Here is a 22,521-nt window from a genome sequence, read left to right as displayed (position 1 = left end):
CCTCAGGTTTCTCACAGCTGTGGTTATGTATTGGTAACTGTCTGTGTACATTAGTTATTCTGTGAGACTGTGTGTGTGTGTGTGTGTGTGTGTTTGTGTCTGTGATTTTACATGTGGAGTGTGGCAATATCTGGCGCACTACTAATGTACCAAGACATATTATGGCAATACCTCACTTATAGCCTTGTTACCTGGGATATAAAACAGTCGTACCTGTGACACTGAATTATAAATGTGTCATGTTGTGGATTACCTGACATTTCATGTCAGCATCTAACCATTTGATAAGGCTTTGTATGTATTATGGATAAACTGGATACATAATATATGCACCAGGGCATGTAGCTGGGGGTTCCATGTGATTTTACTGGAAACATTTTTTTCAAGGCATTTGTTACCGAAACAATTTTACCAGAAAAATACTGATTTTGTATTGTTTTATTTATTTGCTGGGCTCTCCCCCAAACCCTGTTTCCCCATGTTTTTAACCCCACCAAACTCCTGCCCACCTGTTTTAACCCCTTACCACCGCCCCATATATATATATTTGTTTGTAAATTAGGGATTTTTTTTTAGGTAAAATTGTTTCGGTAAAAAATGCCTCAAAAAGGTTTTTGTTAAAATCACTGAAATCGTTGTGTTGCTTTTCACAATGTGCCTGTCTGTTGATTATAAGAACATGGGCAACTGATTGCACTACTTGGGCATTTAATCCAAGTGCCTGTGTACATGATAGCAGCACATGGCTTTATGAGATACATGCCATTGTCCATTTGTATTTGGAAATGTATATTGCACATCTTCACAAGGAACCAGGCAGAAGCTACATCTGGGAGCAGGTGTTAAATCAATACAAACAAGCTGAATGCCATTACCATTATATTATTGAAAGAGAAAGGTTATCAATTGCTTTCTGAACTGTGAGAAGGAATCAAATATGCTGGAAGCCGATTCCAATTACGTGGGCCTGCAACAGAGAAACATCTGTCCCTCCTGTAAACAAATTTAGACGGGGAACCGCCAGAATGCTCATTGAACAGAGAAGACGTTTTGGCTGGTAAGTCACAATTTTTGATGAAAGATAGCGAGGAACAAGGTCATGGAGGCACTTGAAAACCAAACTAAGGTTTTTTTTTTTCATAACAGCATTTTATTGATTTTTGCAAAATAGTATATTCAGTACAACAATGCAATAATTATCAGATATAACATCAATTGAAGTCTTTGGATGCCTTTATAGGCTGGAGGTGAGAGAGACGGTGGGATCCTGGCTGTAGCAGTTGGGTCATCTTGGTGTCGGATGGTTGTTTGACTTGATTCCGGCATGTTTGTGGTCCTTTGGGGCTCAGTAAAGTGGGCTACATTGGAGCCACCTTGTGAGTGGGGGTCTCCTGGTGAGGGCTGGGTATTTGGCCGCATAATCCAAGAATGGGTCCCATATATTCAGAGTTCTAATTAGGGAGTCTGAACGCATTGCTGTGATTTTTTCCGCAACTGCTATGTCCCAACATTTGGCCCACCATAGGGCGATCGAGGGGCCATTTTTGTCTTTCCATAGTCGGGCCATTACAATTTTCGTGGCTAGTAGTAGGTGATTGCATAGGCGAGGGATTTGGCCTGAGATCGGGAATGCGCCTTCTCCGGTTTCGCCTAGAAGGACTATTCCTGGGTCCCAAGGGATGAAGAGCCCAGATATTTCTTTGATGTGCTTCAGCACTTCCCTCCAATATACCTCTGCCTTTGGGCAGGCCCACACTAGGTGGAATAGAGATCCGGGGACCGGGCAGCCGCGCCAGCATATGTCGGGAATTTCAGGGTTGGCTTTATGGATTTGAGTAGGGGTGATATAGTATCTATAACACAGTTTATAACCCCCTTCCTTGTTCATGACGAATTGCAAGCTTTTGTGCAATCTCGCCCAAATTTTCTCCCAGTCTTCTACTGCTATTCCCCGTCCAATGTCCTTTTCCATTCTGTCATATATCTTTCTTTCTTTGTCGGATCAGATCTGTCTATGAGCTGGTATATAGTGGAAATTCTGCCTCTGCTGATCAGTGATGATAATGTGAGTTCCAGTGCTGTTGGTTCTCTAGAACATTTGTCTCGAGTTCTCCTGTGTGACATCCAATGCCTGATTTGAGAGTAACGGAATCTTTCCCGCTCACCCCCTCCGAATTTTATTTTGCACCTATCGAATGTGATGGGTGAGCCTTCTTCCAGGAAGTCGCCAGTTTTCGCCAGTCCCCCTGCTATCCAGGCCTGGAAAGCCCGTGGAGGGTTTCCTGGTGTGAATTCAGGGTTGTTCCATAAGGGGGTCATTTGTATTTGTGTATTTATAAAGCGCCTTAAGCCAAAGCGCTGTACATGGAACAACAATACATAAAACATGAACGATATAACAGTGAAGCAATTACAATATGAATCGATCAAGCAATAAAACAGTGTAAAGAGCAATTAACTGAGTGGGATAGGGAGGACGGGGAGAGGGAAAGGGTAGGGGGGAGTGGAAGAAGAGTGAAGGAGGAGGAAGGGGGAGGGTGGAGAAGGGAGGTAGGAGAAGGGAGGGGGGAAAGTTGGGGATAAGAGTGGGAAAGGGGGGGAGGTGGAAGGGGGGGATTTCAAGGCGGGGAATGGAGAAGGAGAGATTTAAGGGAAGTGCGGAATGAGGTGAAGGTGGGGGAAGAACGGATATCAAGAGGAAGGGATTTCCAATGTAGGGGTGCTAAGAGTTGGAAGGAGCGAAAACGGGAGGAGGCACAGGGGGGTCGGGGTGAAGTGAGGAGTAAATGGTCAGCGGAACGAAGGGAACGGGAGGGGGAGTAGAAGGAGAGAAGGGAGGAGAGATAAGGGGGGGGGCAAGACCATGGAGAGATTTGAAGACAAGACATAGGAATTGGAATTTAAGTTGGGAGTGAAAGGGAAGGCAGCCAAGGTAGGAGAGAGAGGTAGAGATGGAGTCACGGGGGGTGAGGAGACAGAGGGTGCGAACAGCAGAGTGGTAGATGGATTTAAGAGGGGCAAGGTGAGAAGTAGGAAGTCCAAAGAGTAAGGAAGAGCAGTAGAAAAGGCGGGAGAAGATAAGGGAGGAGATTAATAGTTTAGTGGCGTGGAAAGTGAGAGAGGGACGGATTTTGCAAACGTTGAAGGGAAGGGATGTGACCTAGCAGTTCCGGCTGAACTGCCCCTTTTGGTGTGGAACCAAGCCTGATTTGCATATGGTCTTTCCCCTCTGTAGTGGCTTGGCAGGCTGAAAAACAATGGTCTGGAGGGTGGCCCTGACCTGTGCCAGTGGTTATGAATGATTGAATCCTTCCAGCTATCACCTTAATGTTTTGCTTATTTGGTAAGTGACCCACATTTCTTTTTGTTACATGGAGGACAGAGGGGACGTGTTGGTGGATGTGTTGCAGGTGACAGTAATTGCAGTTTTTTAAAAATTTTAAAATGTAAGAAGCTGCTCCACAACATCACCCCTAGAAAAGCCTGCTGGGCCAAGAGACCAATGCTGCTCCTCACTCGTGACGCCCAATGAGGCTGGAACATATTTGAGGATGCTTGTGTTCTCTTGCAGAAGGGTTGTGACCTAGCAGTTCGGGCTGGACTTCTCTTTTGGGGTGGGTCCAAGCATGATTTGCATATAGTCTTTCCCCTTTTTAGTGGCTTTGCAGGATGAAAAACGATGGTTTGGAGGGTTGCTGAGACCTGTGCCAGTGGTTATGAATGATTTTAAACCTTAGGTTTAACCGAACTGCTAGGTTATATCTCTTATGCACGAGATGATTTGCACACAAAGGGTATCCATTAGCTATACAGAGGGCCCATGGTATACTTCACTCACCTGAAGTCCTTGGAGGCCAGAACCTCGTAATAGTACAACAACTTGCACCTGTGGCTGGAGCCCTGCAGGGATGCTAGGACATCATCGACGCTTACAATGCTGGTGCTAGTGCAAGAGTATGGGTTGCGCATCTTCCACTGCAAAATGTACAATCCCGGCCAGCGAGTCACATGAGAACCCTGGCAGAGAGGATAAAAAGGAGAATTATTCTTCAAAGAAAAAAGCAGTCCAACCATCTAGTAATGTTTCATTATTTCATGCATTCACACAGTCATTCTATTAAGCATGCATTTATTATTGCTTTCTGTTAAGGAGGGCTACTTTGGCACTAGGGCCTTTCCAGGGTCAGACCTTCTTTCATACTCTTTGTGTATGTGCCTGGACGGATCTGAAAGCTCTGGAATTGCATTTGAGACACCGCTTCCGATCCTGATCTGTTTTGAGAGTACATTAGCCAGTATACTTTATTTTATTCAAAGACTACATTTTCCAGACACCCTTACACACAGGCAAAAGAAGGGTGCTGGAAGTAGGATGCTTGTGGCTTTCAGGTTTTATCCTTTGATCACACTTGAGTTTGCTTGTGTCTATTATTGTCATTGATACATGGTTCCTGTGTGTCTGGACCACTTACTATGTGGGGGCGGGAGGGTGGAGAGGAGAAATAAAGTTAATAAAAACAACTTTAAATGAACCAAATAAAAAGTACATTTAGGCCACACTCTCTGGCTACATCATGCTAGCAAAACCTTAGTAATGTTCCTTTTTCAGTTGAGTTTGGGCCATCAATTCATTGAATTGAAGGTTTTGGCTTTGTACCTACATGTTTTCAACCAAGCTTGGAGAATGTGTTATGACGGGACTGGAAATGTGTTGTTCAGGAATTGGAGCAAAGGTCTTTTAGCCCATGTGATGGCTCAGACTGGTATGAACAATTATAGAAGTTGGAGTGGAGGATGCTGGGAGAATAAGTGCCACGCAGGAGCCACACGAGAAAAGCTATGGGCATGCTGTAAATGTGAGGGGCCTAGATACTTTAGCCACAAATCACTCAGTGTCGGGGGAGGTTGTGATAGACTCAGTGGTAAAAACTCTACCTTCCTCCACAGTCCTTTATGGTCCAAGCGGAGGTGTGCAAGAAGGAAAAGGAAAGCTAAAGACAATCCGGTAGTGAGGAAAAAGCAAAAGCCTTGTCGCAAGCTGGGGAAAAATACCAAAGCCTTGGCTGAGACAGCCGCAGATGGGAATTGAGTGTGTCAGCATGGAAGAAGCCATTGCAGTCCGAAAGGTAATGGAAGTACTAGAGGCTGGGGCCAGGAAAAAGGGAAAGAAAAAGAGAGGTGCTGGTACCTTTGATGGATGGGTACAACAAGTGAGACCTATCATATTTGTGGAGGCTTCACAGCAACAGAGATCCGTGGCAGACGTTGAGGAGGAAATCCCCAATTACCTCATGAAGGCGTCTGTAGAAGAAGGTACTGACTTTAATAATGCTTACAACTTGGAAGACTGGCCCACTGAAGCAACATAAACTAGGGTGACTAAGAGTGTGTGTGAAATAATGGATTGGAGGCAAAATGAAAAGAAAATAAGTTAGCTGAAGTAGACAGGAAAAGAATAACGATCACAGACACATTTGCCATATCTTAGACTACCTATATAAACAGACAGGAAGTATTGAAGTTACTCTACACTCTACCTCACCTGCACGTAGTAACCACTAAGGATGTGGTCAGGGATGAGCTCCCAGACATTGATTGGGAGGATAATTGGTCCTGCCTACACCTAAAGAGCAGTAATGTGGCAGATTTTATTATGGAACATGTGCCTAACTTCTTGCGGATGAGCTATATGTTAGAGTTGTGAAGAGTGTATAATTCTGAGGTGAAGTCTAACCAGAAGGGTGTGCTAGCAGAGGGATCTGGCAGAGAAATTGGCAGCCGAATAGTGAAGGAAGGGGTAAACGATCCGAGTGCTCCTCCTAAATGGGTGTGGGTCTGGATTGCTCAAAACCTGCACACTGGGCGGAAAACCTCACCAAAAGAAACTAATCAGAATAAGCATTTTACCCTATTGAGCTGGAATACCAGAGGCCATTCTCACTTCACCCATAATTTCTTGAGTCTGGCTAATTTATTACAGAGCGAATTTCTTTTACTACATGAGACCTGGCTACTAAAACATGTTGTTTTAGATGAGTATGTGTGTTATAACTGCCATGCTAAAAAGGGATTATTGGGTATGCCTAACAGTGGATTGTTGATTGGGCTTCGAAATAAAATGGCAGCAAAGAGATTTGAACATGACGGCTTTTGTGATAATGGGCCTCATTACGAGTTTGGCGGTAACCCACCGGTGCTACCAGCGGTTTGCTGCTGAACTCTTAATACCGTTGTTTCCACCGCCTGATATGAGGTGCCAACGGGACATTACAGATCCCGACGGCCCAGGATATCAGGCGGTGGAAAGTGTAAGTCTCCATTTCCATGGAGTCCTAGAGGATGCAGTTGCTAACGGTGCTAGTGCTTCCATGACAGGTCTGCCTGATGGGGACATTGCACCAGAAGGCCAGACCTGCCGGGCGTAATTGCCCAGGAAGGCAGAGTTGGAGTGTGGTGGTCCGCAAAGGGTGCCGGTATGGTGCGACCGGCACCCATATTTCTGGACCGCCACACTCGCAATGAGGCCCATTGTCTTGGCTGTACAATATCACAAAATTGTTGCTCAATGTCTACGACCCTCCGGATGGTAAGAAATCACAGGCAATTATGCAATCAATTATGGCAATATTAACAGAGTAGATGGTGTGCTACCTGACTGGAAAGGTCTTGATTGCTGGTGACTTTAATAGTAACTGTACTAAGGCAAAGATGGATAGGGGGATGTGGATAGATGACTGAAAACTGTATTTTTGGGTGGTGGGAGGGGGGATTTAAACAACCAGGGTGTAAAATGTCTCAATTTCATGAGTACATTGGGACCCAGCTTCTTGTTTCTCAAATCTATAGATAAACAGTACCAACCTGTTACATAGTCTAATGGGAAATGAAGTAATTGAATAGACTATGTATTTGTGAATCTTGTTTGAATGTCAGGCCTAGACGTCTACCTCTGAGGAACACTACTTGCAGTGACAATAAAATGCTTATTATTAACCTTCCGAGTACATATGATCTTACATCCCTGCAGATAAGGGGGGAAATAAATGTGAATAATGGCGGAAATCGCATTAGCTGGAACGATAAAAATGTGACAGCTCTGAATAAACATGTAGTACTCAATCAGGTTGAAATTAAAGTGCCTTTTTTGGAGATCGAAGAGACAGCCCTGACAATTGCACAGTATGCCAATGAGTATGGTGAATGTAGTAGAATATCTAGGAAGAAGCCTATTCGTAATGGTTGTACGATCTAAGATGGAGAAATTAAGAATGATCAGGAGGTTAAAAAAGGTAAAAAGGATATGGCACTGAATGCTTTAAGTCTATTGGAAATTAGAAAACTAAATATCAGAATTGGTCCAGACTACATAACGCATCCAGTAAGTCAGCCAGATGGAATGGAATATACGTATTGCTCAGAAACAATGACTCTAAGAAGTTCTGGCACGAAGTAAAAAACATTTGGCCCAGCTCCCTCTCGGCCTGTGTGGAAGCCCACTTCCTGGTTTCCCCTTGTTCCCTCCCTCCCTCCGCACCTCCCTCTTTCCCCCAACTCCTAATTGGGCATCAGCCCGTGCTTTTGTGTGCATTGTACGATCCTGCCTGCCGACGCACCATGCAGCTTATTCCACACTTGGATGCCTTGGTGAGTGCTAGTATCTTCTTGGAGCTCCAGCACTGAGCTTTTAAATATTTATACATTTGCCTGCTATTTTTTGTGGCCCAGCTGCCTTGCGGCCTGTGTGGAATCCTGCTTCCTGGTTTCCCCTTGTTCTCTCCTTCCTCCTTCCCTGATTGAGAATTCAGCCCTACTTAAGTGATCCCAGTTGCTCTGCCCCACTGCCCATTGAAGCCCCCTGCGGCGAAGGGCCCCAAGGCAAAGGGCAGCTCCACTAAAGCAGCTCCAGAGGGTGTTTGCCGGTGTTCGCAGTGGGAGCATGCAGTGCAGCCGTCAACCAGCAGTGACTGTCAAGGTAACAAAGGTGCGCAGGGGGAACAGCCATAACTGCTCCCCATCTAACTGTCCCTCCTCTCTTAGTACTTCTAGGTAATTCTTGCAATTTGCTACATGTAACAATTGTTGCTATCCTTACCTGGCATTAGGTGAACTGTCGTAATTAACCCTAAGCCTTTCCCTCTTTCTAGGAAAGTCAAATCTGGGTGCTTTGCATTGCTGTTGTGTTAAAAAACTAGGCCTTTTCCCCTCTTTCTAGCAACGTTGAATCTGCGTGTTTTTGCATTGCTGTTGTGTTCAAAACTAGGCCTGTTTTTCTCTTGTAGGAAAGTCGGATCTGGGTGTTTTTTGCATTGCTGTTGTGTTAAAAATTAGGCCTTTTTCCCTCTTCTAGGAAAGTCGAATCTGGGTGTTTTTTTGCCTTGCGCGTTCTTCTACTCAACGTCGGTTTAAACTTGCTCTGTCTCTGCGCATCCATTAGGCTTCCCCTCCCACGGTTTGCTGTACTTTGTATATTTGTGCCTCTGTATTGTTTTCTGTCTTCCATCCACGCTGTTTCCCGCATGCCCCTGTGGTGTGTTACCTGTTGTGTTTTTGGTGTGATTCCTACTGTGTGAACCCTCCCTTCCTCTGCATCCTGCGTTGCATGGCTCTGGGCTGTGCTTCTTCTCCTCTCTCTTTCACTCTCTCCTCTTTCCTCCGTGCACCCTCTATGGTGCTCTCAATTTCTCACATCTTCTCTAACTGTTACTCTATCTCCTATCCTATCCCTCTCACTAAGTCTGGAAGAAAAAAAGAAGGATATCTTGGTCTTCAACCCATGTGTGCCCATCGCTGATACCTACACCAGTGCTTCCTCCAGACAGGCTCTCATCAACATCCTCTTTGTCGTTCCCTCTTCAGATCTATGGATCCCTCATATGGTATCTGTTCTTTTCTCCTTTCTCCTCCTCTCCCACTAATGGCGGCACTTGATGGGAGGCCCTCTTGGCTCCTTTGACTCCTCCATAGCCATCATTAATGTTTATCAAAATGGTACCATCATGGCCAGGGCTCTCAGCCCAATCTCCTCCTGCAGGATAGGCGTCTCCCGCATCTTATCCACTTCCTTCCTTCTCCTGCCACTCCTTCTACCTCCTCTTTGGCTCCTTTGCCACTTCCTTCCTCCTCCTCCTCCCTGGCCACTATGCCACCTCCGGCTACTGCCTCTGCCCACTCTCTGGCCACTCTGCCACTTCTGCTGGGTATACCTCACTCCTGCACCCCTCCCTGGAAGTCTTTCAAAAGTGGCAAACTGCTCCACATAGCTACTTTCAACTCTCGCTCTGCTGTCAAAAACTTCACTGACATCTTCCACCTCCACGTAGTCCTTGACCTTTATGTCCTCGCTCTCACCAGTTCACAGCTAGCTCTGTCACAGGTTTTGATACTCTCCTCCCTGAGGGCAACATGATCCTCTCTAAGCACAGAACCAATCGGCCCAGAGGTGGAGTGGCCCTGATCTTTCCTGAATGGGTTTCTGCATCTGTGATTCCCACTCAGACCTATTCCTTCTTTGAATGCCTGGTATGCATGCTCTCTAGCTCTCCTGGCCTCTCTCTAACTATGGCCACCATCCACGGGCCACCGGGCCAGGTTGCACTCTTCCTCTCAGAATGGGTCGTCCATACCACTTCTCTTCTTGTCTCTTCCTCTCAACTTCTCCTCGGAGATCTCAACATCCACCTATATGCCTCTGACCCCTCCTCTGGGCTGTTCCACAACCTTTGCGACTCTCTCTCTCTCTCTTTCCATTCTACCCTCTGGTCTGACACATTCTTCCGGACACACCTTGGATGTCCTCATCTCCTCAGACATCCCCCTCTCTAGCCCTCTGACTACTCCTCTCTTGGATTGACCACTTTCTGCTCTCCTCCCATCTGAAGCTTCCTGTCCACCAGGCAAAGCCCACACCAGCACTGCTACCTTCCTTCTCAGTCATTCAGCACATGAAGCAAGTGTCAGTGGCTGCCTTTGCCTCCACTTTCTCTGCTCGACCTACTCATGCGGCTGACTCCCACACTGACACAGCTCTCTCCAGCCTATGGCCCTCATTAGGACGCTGGCGTTAAGGGGTTAACGGCGCCGTAAAAGGTGTCGGCGCCGTTAAACCCTTAACGCCTTACTACGAGGTACCTTTGCGGGACCCGACCTTAACGGCTGGTCTAAACCAGCCATTAAAGTAGGGGCCTGCAAAGGGACTCTCAAGGTAAGTACGGTACCGCAATTTGCGGTACCGTACTTACCGCCTTCCCCATTCCCATTATGCCATATGGGGCAAAAATGGGAATGGGGAAGGGCCATGGTGGCATGGGGAATTACTGCCCCGCCAACCTTGGAATGGGGTGGTAATTCCCCATTCCGCCATGGCGGACGCCGGCATCGACCATGGTGCTAATAGCACCATGGTTTTCCGCCAGAGTCCTAATGAGGGCCTATATCTTTCTATTTACAACACTCTCGACATCCTTGCCTGTCAGGAGAATCTGTCTGAAGCCTACCTCCAAGTGCAAATCTTGGTATGACTCTGACTTGGCTGCCTTGAAACGGAAGCGCAGGGTAGCTGAGCAGTAGTGAAGGGCCTCTGGTGCATCCTCTGACAAACTGGCCTGTCGCCTGCTCAAAGGCAATAACGACCCTCCGTCCTCTCCAAGAAGAGGGTCCATATTCAAGCTCACATCTCTTCAGCCTCTAACAACACGGCCAAGCTCTTTAGAATCTGCAAGGAGCTGGCCAATCCTACTGTAGTCTCCCCCTCTCCTGTTCCCTCCCAGGCTCTATGCTTGGCACTGCCTACTCATTTCATCACTAAAACCCAGGACATCCTGTCCTCACTTTCCTCTTCCTCTCTCTCTCCCGCCCTCTACCTCTCTCAGTCCCCCTTTGGGCAGCCAGAGGCACAGAAACTGCTCTTCTGAACACCCATGAAGATTTGCACTCTAACCTTGACTCCAGCTCTCCCTCTGTCCTCATCCTCCTTGACCTTTCCTCTGCCTTTGATACAGCCAATCATGCCATCCTGATTAATTGACTCTGCGAGAACCTGGCCATCATGAAACAGGCTCTGGCTTGGCTGACCTCCTCCCTCTTATACCGACTCCCAGGTCCAACTTGGGTCCTTTCTCTACACCACCTCGCTCTCCACATGTGGTGTCACCCAGTACTCCATCCTCTCACCCTGGCTCTTCAATGTCTATTTGGCCCCTTTGGCCCACCTGATTTCAAACTTCTCTTCTAACTTCCAGTGTTATGCGGATGACACACAGCTCTCTTTCAGGCTTCCCTCAGCCTCCTCTCCTTCCTGCTCATTCCTGACTGTCTGTCCGCGATTCAAGAATGGTGCGCATCCAATGATCTCTGCCTCAATGCTAGTAAGACTGAGATTCTGCTCATTGGGACCCCTGCTCCCGCTTTCCCTCTTGCACTCTGGCCACCCTCCTTGGACCCTCGCCTTCCTCAGAGACAAAAAAACATTAGGGTCATTTTCGATTACAGTCTCTCCTCACATCACAGACCTTGCCAAGAAGAGCCACTTCCAGCTGCACCTCCTCAGAGGCATTTAACCTTTTCCCACTTTCCCCCAGAAGTTTACTGTCTCCAAAGCTTTGGTTCTCTCCAAGCTAGACTACTGCAACAGCCTCTTTCTCAATCTGCCTAACTCTACTCTTCGCCCCCCATCAACTAATCCAGAACAGGACTGCAATACTTATCCTTGGCCTCAAGCCCAGGGACTGCATCTCTCCAGCTCTGAAATCTCTGTACTGGCTCCCGCTGGCTGTAAGGATCAAGTTGAAGACCCTTTGCATTATCCAAAAGGCTTTCTGAGGCCGGGCCCCCACTATGTCCAACTCTCTTTGCCTAAATACCTTCCTTCTAGAGCCCTTCGATCAGCTACCTGGAACTCTGAGGATCAGATGCTTCTTCGAGCTGAGAGTGGGGGGAAGATCTCTTTCCTCTGCAGGTGTCTCCCTCTAGATGTCCTCCCTGCCCCTCTCAAACTTGAGCCGGACCACCTTAAGTTCCGGAAACCACTGAAGACCTTCCTTTTCTCCTGTGCCTTCTCTCTCCCTCTTCCTTGCTAAGCTTCCTGTCTGCCTGCCCTGACTAGTTGCCCGGTACCCTCATAGTTTAACAGGGAACCAGGCCCCTCCATGACCAGTCTTCATGCACTGCCTCCGGGCCTACCGTACACTTAGGGGCTGTAACTCCTACTGCCCCCTGCTTTCTATGCTTACTCTAAGAGCCTTGGTGCAGCCAGTGTAGCGAGGGTAGGTGCCCTGACTGCACTTTTCCCCCTAACCTCTCCCCTGCACTTCCCCCTCTCCCTTCCTCCTTGCACTTTTGTTGTCTCACTTGTACAATCCGAATGACACAAGGTCCAGTAGGATCATTTGTCCTGTCTTCCCTCTGTCGCCCACTTCCTTGTCTTGTTGCGCATAGAAACACTTGTTTACAGAAGTGTTATAAATACCAAATCGTATCATATCTTAGCCCCTACTAGTGATTTCTTAGTGAACCCTATCAGGAAATCAGATTGGGAAGTGTACGTCAAAGAACTCTATGGGGCTAAACCTATTATTGCTCTTTGCAGTCTCCAGAATCCATATCCCCATGGAATTAGAATTGTGTTTACTGAGGACGAAATAGAGGGTGCCATTATGAAACTGAAAGCCTCGAGAGCCCCGGTGCCAGATGGCCTGTCTAATACGGTGCAGAGGGTCAATCCGAAGATATGATCACCTATCATATGGAAGCTATTCAAAATGATCCATAGTCAAGGTATTAATTACAGGCTACTAGCCATTCTAGATGTTCTGAGGAAATAATTTTGTACCTTAATTTTGAATAGGCTAAACCACTGGTTAGAACAACCTGAAGTACTCTCTGACCAGCAAACGGGGCTTCAAAAACAAATGGGCACCTATCAAAATATATGGTCCTTATACTACTTAATTCGTCAGACGTTGGCACATGAGGATAGGAATTTGCATGTATCAATTGTTCCAAAGAGTTTGATACTGGTGACAGATCAAGGTTCTGGTCCAAATTATTAAATTGGGTTATTGAAAAAGATCTCCTTTATGTAATCAGGTTATTCTATACTGGGACATTAGCTGGAATTATATTGATCAGTGCTTTCTGTACCTTTGACCTTTCCCATACCTTATTACGTGGGATGACCCATGGATGAGACTTTTTGCAATAAAACTAAGATTTAATCTATTCCCAACGCTCATGAGGACAGGTCCAAGAATAAACCTATGGAAGGACAAAAGACAATGCAGGTTATGCACATTCCAGTTAGAAATCATTGAACATATATTGACAGGCTACACATTGTTGGAAGACTATTATCTTAAAATGTATGGACTACCTGGAAGGTTAAGGGATTGGAATGAAAATAGGACATTGTGGCAGTCCATATTTAATATGACAAATTACTCATATACACGTGCAACGTATATAACTTGGCAGTACGCAATTGGTAAAATTGGAATGCAGCCTCATATTGATTGATGTAAAATACTGGAATGATCTTAATTAGATGAGGATAGATCAATTTTGGAACATTTGTACTCGCATTTGGAACATTTGTACTCGCATTTTCTGTCTGTAAGAATAGATGATTAGTCTCAGTACATTTTACTCCATAATTTTCACACTCTAATCAGGCTCTGCTTCTTTGAAATGTATTGAATTAGTTTTTTTTTAAATTTGAGGAAAGTCGGCTCTCTGCACGTATGTACTTTTACACTCTGTAGGATTGGAAGATCAGTATCAGCAACCTATGGATAGTCAATTTTATGACTAAATGCATTTGAACTTCATATAAAACTAGAGGGTTTGTCCTGGGTATTAGAACTTTTTAATGTTGATGCCTACTTTACGGTAATCTTGTACATTGGGCGATTGATCTTTGCCCTTGGATCTCCCTCCGCCGGGCTGAGAGCCTTCTTGCACCTTGGCCCTCCCTCTGTCGAGTTCACTACATCCTTTCAAATGCAGCTTGCAGTATTCAAGAACATTAATGTCTTTTTAAACAACTTCCCACTGCGGACAACCCTCGACCGGGTTCCCTCTTGTCTACACATTGTTCACGGGTGTATTACTTTTCACCCCAACTCGCAGGCATCCCTCAACCGTGTTCACATTTGCCAAATATACAGTTCACTTTACTTTCTCACGATGAGGGACTTGCGTCCCTTAGCTTTCTCTTGGTGACTTTCGAGTGTAAAAGGGATTTCTCGTGACCCTTTTAGGACCACTCCAACACCTCACACCGCCCCTTTCCTAGGGCCTTCTGGTACTAGCAGTTTCTTACGAAAAAGGGGCCAGCGAGAGTTCTTCCAATATGCACTCCTGCGGCGCCTGAGCCCTCTGCAGCTGGCCCTTCTCGGGCTTTCCCCAAAGTTCAAATATACAAGTTCTTTGCTTTCAAGTTCCTGCGCTCATCTAATGTTACCACTTGTAAACTTGGGCTCGATACACTTCAGTTTGCTATCTTCTTCCTTCGAACCGATTGTGTTGAGTCTGTTTGCTTGGCTTGTCTCTGGAGTCAAGGACAGTGCCACGGTAGCCCGCAGGCCTCCCCACCTGTGTTATCAATGCAGGAGGCCTTTGTGCACCGTTGACATTCGTTCCTCCACACACCAGCTGTAACTCCCGGTTTTATGAATTCCCTTTCTGAGGCTTCACGGGTCTGAGCTGAAAAGGGCAAAGGTGGTTTCCTCTTGGTTGTCCCTCCAGGTCTCGATGCCTTCCTCCTCTGTTTGAACTGCCGGTTCTGTGTAGCTGTTTCCCTGTGCGTTTGGCATTGCTTGAAGTGTGCTCTCGTGCTCTGCCTTTTATCCGTGTAGGGAAGGTAAAGGGCCGTCAGGTGTGTGTGATTATTATCAATTGCCTGACCCTTTTGTTGGTACATGTCAGGTAAACAGCTCTGGTGTTAGTCCGTTGTCTGTTATGGTGTAAGAAAGTGTTCATGTCACAAACGTGGGGTAGAGCTTCTAAACAGCCTACAGGCTATAATGGGGAAAAGGTGTTACAAGGAAGGGGATACCACGTCTCAACCTTCGGTGTCCCACTTCCACTCCCCGAAGTCCCCCCATCCGGGTGATCCTCCCCCACTGGTCCACCCCCAGGAACTGGATCCAATAGCGATGGCCGTGTCCTGGCCACCTGGACGACAGATCTCTGGGGTCTTGCGGGTGAGACACCTTCAGGTTTCTCACACACCCTTCCTGCATGCGATGTAGCCACATCTGCTTCACAGGCGAACCGTGATAGGAAATCTACATTCCCCTCGTCCTTACCTTTCTGGTGTCCCACTGTGAAGCAGTAGGGCTGCAGGTCTAGAAACCATCGCATGACACGTGGGTTTGGGCATTTGAGTTGGCTAATCCAAACTAGGGGAGAATGGTTGGTGACTATTGTAAACTTTCTGCCTAAAAGGTAGTATCTAAGGTGGATAATGGCACACTTGATGGCCAGGGCTCTAATTCCAGCACAGAGTAATTTATTTCACATGGGAAGACCTTGCAACTTGTAAACAAGATGGGATGTCCTAATCTGTCGCAAACCTGAGCTAGGACAGCGCCTAACTCGGTAAGGGAGGCGTCCTTTGGCAATATAAAGTCTCTGGAGAGGTCTACTACCTTCAGGATTGGGTTCTATCACCGAGTTTGCTTTAAGGTGTTATAACATATATCATCCTCTTCAGACCAATGAAGTTTCTGGGGTTCGGCGTTCTTGAGTTTATCCGTTAGTCTACCTGTTTTGTCCAAAAGACTTCGGATAAACCTACAGTAATATCCTATTAATCCTAGAAAGGCTATGAGATCCCTTTTAGTCTTAGGTGTAGGTGTAACTAGGATGGGTCTCACTTTCACATGTTGGGGCTGTACGTTCCTGTTTCCTACAAAGAAAACAAGATATTTGATGGCTGACTGTGCCGATCTGCATTTAGATGGATTAGCAGTTAGGCTGGCCTGTCTGAGGACTCTCATAACAGTATGAAGGTGGAAAAAGTGGTCTTCCCAGGTTTTACTGTAAATGACAATATCGTCAATATAAGCTCCACAGAAATCGGAATAGGGATGTAAGATTTTATCCATTAGGCGTTGGAAAGTGGCTGGTGCTCTGAGTAAGCCAAAAGGGAGGACTTTGAATTGTAACAGTCCTAAGGGTGTTGAAAATGCTGTCTTTCTTTATCTGGCCCATATACCGGTACCTGCCAGTACCCTTTTGTTAAGTCTAGGGTGGATAGAAAGGGGGCTTCTCTGAGTTTATCAATTAGGTCATCGATGCGTGGCATGGGATAGGCATCGAAATCGGATATCGCATTAACTTGGCAGAAGTCTATACAGAAGCTGCAGGAACGGTCAGGTTTATTGACCAAAACGATAGAGGAGGACCATGGGCTCGAAGAGGGCTTGATAATATTAGCATGTAGCATTTTGTTTACTTCCTCAACCACTATCTGTTTACGGGTTTCCGGGAGTCTATATGGTTTTAAATGGATCACTTTTCCTTTGGGTGTTTTAATGTAGTGGTAAGTGCCTTTGATTCTTTCTGGTTTGTCTGAAAATACATCGGGGAAGGATGTAATTATATCTTTTAGATTTTCTTGTTTTTGAGTAGATAACCCGGGAGGAATTAGTTCAAAGTTGTCGATATCTTCTGGGACCAAACAAGATAGTACTTAGGCATGGGTGGCTGATGGGCTCTCCTCCCACTCTTTAAAGAGATTTATATTATATAAATAGACCTTCTGTTTTCTGTCCGGTTGGGCTTATAAGCGCAGGTTCCCGTTCGTTCTACAATTTCATAGGGCCCATGCCACTTAAAAACAAGCTTGTTTTCGGAGGTGGATAATAGGACCAATACTTTTTGTCCTATAGAAAACGATCTCAAGTTTACTTTCTTGTCCTAGTTATATTTTTGTTGGCTCTGGGCCTTTTCCATATGAGTGCTGACTAGATCTCGAACAAGTCTGATATGTTCTTGCATTCGGGTAGCAGTTTGCGAGATGGGAATGGGTACCTCTTCTCATACTTCCCAGGTTTACCGGAGCATGTCCAGGACATCTCTGGGCTCCCTGCCATAAAGTAGTTAAAAAGGGGAAAATCCTGTAGAGGCCTGTGGGGTTTTCCTAATTGCAAATATTGCCCACCGGATCATTCAGTCCAATCTTTTCCGTCCTTGGCTACCAATTTCTGCAGAATTAATTTTAGGGTCTTTTTGAATCTTTCAACCAAGCCATCAGTTTGGGGATGGTACACAGAAGTTCATAAGGTGGTAATATGGAGTAACACTTTGACCTTTTCAAAAATGTGAACGTTGGTCAGTCAATATTTCCTTAGGAAAGCCAACCCTGGAAAATACGGTAGGAGGTGTTTAAGGATTTGCTGTGTGGTATTATTTCGCATTTGGAATGCTTCAGGGTATCTAGTGGCATAATCAACAATCACGAGGATGTATTTGTTGCATAATCTGGATGTTTCTAGAGGCCCAATGGGATAGGATAGGAAAGGTGTTAAAAGGAAGGGGGTACCGCATCTCCACCTTCGGTGTCCCACTTCCACTCCCCGAAGACCCCCCATCTAGGTGATCCTCCCCCACTGGTCCATCCCAGGAACTGAATCCAATAGCGGTGGCCGTGTCCTGACTATCTGGATGACAGATCTCCGGGTACTAGCTGGTGAGATACCTTCAGGTTTCTCACAGTACATATCTGGAAGGCCTAGTGATTGGTTCCAGAATGTTCTTTGGTTTCGAATCAGTCAGGTGACTAGTTACCTATAAAGGTGCGGAATCTGGATGCTGGATTAGGTTAGATCGGACAGTTGCCGATAGATCTAGGAAGCTTGTCTTGCAAGTCAACAAATGAAGTTGCCTCTGTTTGACATGAATTGAAATTGATTTCTAAGCTTGGTTTCTCTGGCACATGCCTGAATTCAGATGTTAATTTTAGCTATGCTTTTCAGTGTTTCTTATTAAGCTTGCATGCTTGTTTCCTGAGGCACTTCTGTTTTGCAGAAAAAATATTTTCCCTGGGCCATTCCTATTGAAGTATGACCTTGTACTTGAAATATAACAGTTTAGCTCTGTACCCTAATTTTTTGATCGAGCATTGATTTTCAGTGAAACCTTTTTCGTTTACTTGCTTTGCTTGGAGAATGTTCATATTTTCGGTTCCAGTTCCCTATGATCTTTTTCCGCTTGGGCGAAGTGGCATGTATTGTGGTTCTCTACTATTTTCTGCCTCTTCACTTTCTAGATTTTCTATTGTTTATTGAATATGAGGTTCTGATTTGTTTGCTTGTGGGTGTCTGCCTGTATTTTTCTTTTCTGACTTGATATGCATAGTTCCTACTTTGCTCCCATTCAGGTCTTTCAATATGTCACATCTTTAGCCTTTGCAATTACAGACTTTTTGTGTTCCTATGTGATCAGCAGTATCTATGGACACAGCAGCCATCCCATGTGGTCTTTCTTCTGCTTATGAGTATTGTCTTCCAGTTGCATTCAATAAAACCACTGAAGATGTAATTTTCACACCTTGGGCCTCATCACGAGTTTGGCTGTAGCCCTTAAATGCAGTGGTAACGGTATTACAGCCGCATTTAAGGGCTGGCCCTATCACGAGTTGGGCGCTAAATCGACTGTTTTACCTCCAGCTTTTTTCTGGAGGTGAAAATCCCTGTTTTTAGCTGTATTACAGCCGGCTGTATTAGCCCGCATAATTAGCGCCGAAAATTCCCCATTGGATCCAATGGACCCAATCAGGAATGGGGATTTACCGTTAAGGCCCAACTCGTGATCCGGCGGTAATACCACCGGACTGGTCGGTGTTAGGGCTATTACAGTCGGCTGTATTACAGCCGGGAATACAGCCCAACTCGTGATGAGGCCCCTTGCCCAATAAGTGCACAGAGTAATTATAACAGCATTTGTGGGAGCTTTAGAATGATTATAAAGAGCTTCTGAGTTCGTATCCCAAATACCTTTTCGTATTTCTGTAATAACCTTATTATTGTGCACTAACTGGATGTATTTTGGGTGATAGTCTGCAGGTGTTATTGTATTGTATTGCATCATTTGTATAGCGCTCTTAACTATTGGTATGGTCCCAAAGCGCTGTAGGTTGAACGCCCTCGAGGGACCGAAGTTCAGGTATGGGAAATTCAAGAAGTGACAGTATGTGTGTGTGCATAATTGCCAGTACAAAGATATGAAGAGGAGGCCAAGTCCCTGTTAGCCACCCATGTAAAGTCGGCATGTGTATGGGTGGTGAGAGGCAGCCAAGAGGGGATATGCGAGAGCGTGATAGTTAATATGTGTGCAGCTATAAATCACATTTTTGTCATGAACGATAGCTGCATTCTTATGGCAGAGGTGTTGTGCAAAGTGTTTTTGAGTGGTGTACATTGGCAGATGCGTGCATGTCTATGGCTGTGCCTTCGGCTGAACTTCCATAAGCATGGAGTGCAACAGTTTTAAACAAGTAATCACAGGTTGGGTAGTAGCCCTTAAATGCAGTGGTAACGCTATTAACGCTGCATTTAAGGGTTCGCCCAATGCTAAGTATGGACACATTTACCTCCAACTCAGTGCTGGAGGTAAATGCGCCAGCGGAATGGGCATTGTCGGTGCTATTTGCACCAGTGCTAATGGCGCCCTCAGCCCCAATGGACCCAATGGAGAATGAGCAATAACTGTTACCCCGCTACACGTGATCTGGCACTAATAGCGCTGGACCGAGTAGCAGTAACTCTATTTTCCCTGGCAGTATCATGGCGGTATTACCGCCAGACCCGTGATCAGACCCATTGGCTATAACTTGATGAGTGCCCGAGAGCTCTAGCTACATTCCACATTCACCTAGAATGTTTGCACTGGCTACATTCTACTTGTATGGCTAATCTTCACAGTTCTTCCTAAATGAGACACATGGCTAATCTTCACAATTCTTTCTTAAAATGGCGCATGGTTAATCTTCACTGTTCATTCTAGAATTTACGCATGTCTAATCTTTACAATTCTTCCTAAATGTGACGCATGGCTAATCTTTACAATTCTTCCTAAATGTGATGCATGGCTAATCTTCACAATTCTTCCTAGATGAGACGCATGGCTAATTCCCACAATTCCTCCTAGCTGTGATGCTTGGCTAATCTTCACAATTCCTCCTAGCTGTGATGCATGGCTAATCTTCACAATTCTTCCTAGATGAGATGCCTGGCTAATCTTCACACTCCCTTGCTAATACATTGTGCTTGGTATCCCCCCTTCACACTTTAATGTACTCATTCATTTAATTAATTTGTGTGTGCATTTGTACCTTCATTCATGAATTCAAACAATAATTCATGCATTCACATATTAATCCATGCAATAATTCACTCATTCAAAAATTCAATCATTCATTTATTCAAACATCAACAGGCCTTTTCCAAAGAGGATCTATCAGGATTAAGGGGTGCAGTGGTTGGTTGATTCTATTTGCTGATGCTTCATGTGTTTAAAGTGTGGGTAATCTTACAGTAGAAAGGTTCATTCGTACAGAGTTTGGGTTGCTCCTGATTAAGAATGGTATAAGAGTTGGATTTGCTCTGATTTAGTAGGGATCAAAGAGAGTGTTGCGGGTACTTGAGGATAACTGAGCTACTGAGAAGTTGGTTTGTTCACACATAAGCAGGGTTCACAGAATGACTTGTTAATACTAAAGACAGGTCACAGATTGTGTATGTCCTATTTCAGGAGAGTTAAGAGGTCAGTTTACTCTTACCTGAAAGGGAAGTAGAGGTGGGACCTGCCATTTTTGGGGGATTTGGTGAGTCTATGGTTTTATAGTCTGGCTCTGCCCTGTCCTGCATGAGGATGGATTGGATATTGTGTTGGCCCTACTTGAGGAGAGCACATGCGTTTGATTGACCATACATTTTGATGTTTCAATGTAAGGGTTAATCCAGATTGAGAGAATCTAATGTTTTGATTTGTGCTCCTTGAGAGGAGCAAGCTGTTATGTTGGTCCTTTTTGTAAGGGTGACAAAGGAGTGATTGGACATTCTTGTGGGCGATCCAAGGGTGGGGAGTGGACCTCTTCTGGGATGCTTCCTAGTTTGGATACATGTGCAGTATGGATGTTCAGAGACTGCACCCATCTTGCTTGATGTGTGTTCAGGTGTTCAGATTGTATGATAATCCTGCTTAAAGCAGTTTGAGGATGGGGGAGGTCCCCTTTTATTGTGCAATGCCAAGGTTGTCTTGATCCTTCAGAAAAGCAAAGAGTTATGTTATGTTATGTTACTTGGCATTTATATAGCGCTCTATATATCATTGGTATGACCTCAAAGCGCTGGTAGGTTGAACGCCCTCAGGAACCGTAGTTCTGGTCAATTGAGAGAGGCAGAGTCGTAGGGTGCGTGGGTGCACCAGTTATGTGTGCAGCTGATGTAGTTGCCTGTTGGTAGCTGCATCCTAGCGTAAGTTGTGTGGTGCTGAAGATATCAGTTGAATGAGTGCTGCCTGGTGGGTGGACATCCAGACTGGGCTCTGGCTGCGTTAGGCCTGAAGGACACATATGTGAGCAACAAGGCTGGAATGTGCTCGGTTAGCTGCGTTTTATTAGGGTGATGAGGTGTTGATGGGGTCGTATTCGTATGTGAACAGCTAGGCCGAATTAATCAGGGGTATAGCTGTGTTCTAGTTGTATGATGGTGTATAGTAGAGAGTAAGCATAGTGATGTGATGAGATGGTTATCTTTAGAGCGCCTAAGACCAGGCACAAGAACAGGATGGCGGGGAATACAGCGACACACGGACACATAGAGACAGGGGGAACAGGAAAGCAGTGTACAGAGTGATACCCCATAGGGTGGCATGGTAACGTTTACATGTGCATTTCTATCTAGATACCGAAGAGGGAAAATAGGACGTTCCCTTCCCCCGATTCTCATCCAGACCATGGCCTAGAACGTCACGACCCAAGCACCCACCACGAGAGGAATTTGACCCACTCACAGATACCTCAGAAGTCAACATTTACTGTGGCCATGCCCCACATGGCCAGGGGAACTGGCCGTCAATCAAACCACGTGCCGGAACCTCAGATGGCGCCGACATCGATCATATGGATCAGCTCGATTAAGCAATCACAATGAAAACCACCATCGCTAGAGATGCCATGACGACATAGCTACGGATGGTAACACACGTGCCACCATGAACACTGGTCATACCCACACCAATCCACATGAAGAACAAACTCAGCACTATGACGTAGGGGACCGTTACACTCATTCATGCATCGTTGTTATTTTTACATCGGCTAAACTACAGCTCGGCAGAAACGCAAGACGCAAGAAGAGCTCATGTACATGCTTGCATATGCTTCCTTGCTACTAAAACCACGGTGATGCAAGATACATATATCTAAGGACCCATGTTGCCCTACGCGAACCCCGTGTCGTGCGCCATATGTCTCCATCTATAGACGAGGCCAGAGTAGGCCTCAGCACCACAGTAGGC

General features: G+C 45.7%; 1 protein-coding gene across 7 annotated transcripts in view; it reads right to left on the bottom strand.

The window, feature by feature from the left end:
- The window catches only part of SEC14L5 (SEC14 like lipid binding 5), a 765,028-nt gene that overhangs the window by 10,237 nt on the left and 732,270 nt on the right, over positions 1-22,521 (bottom strand). For all 7 annotated transcript variants that reach the window (XM_069646047.1, XM_069646048.1, XM_069646049.1 and 4 more), the window contains one exon: positions 3,839-4,017. In XM_069646047.1, the coding sequence (XP_069502148.1) occupies positions 3,839-4,017 (179 nt within the window). The remainder of the gene's footprint in view (positions 1-3,838; positions 4,018-22,521) is intronic.

This window comes from Ambystoma mexicanum, chromosome 2p, assembly GCF_040938575.1.
Source record: "Ambystoma mexicanum isolate Mex_15411 chromosome 2p, UKY_AmexF1_1, whole genome shotgun sequence".
Classification (NCBI taxonomy): Eukaryota; Metazoa; Chordata; class Amphibia; order Caudata; family Ambystomatidae; genus Ambystoma; species Ambystoma mexicanum.
This window is presented reverse-complemented; position numbering and strand designations above follow the sequence as displayed.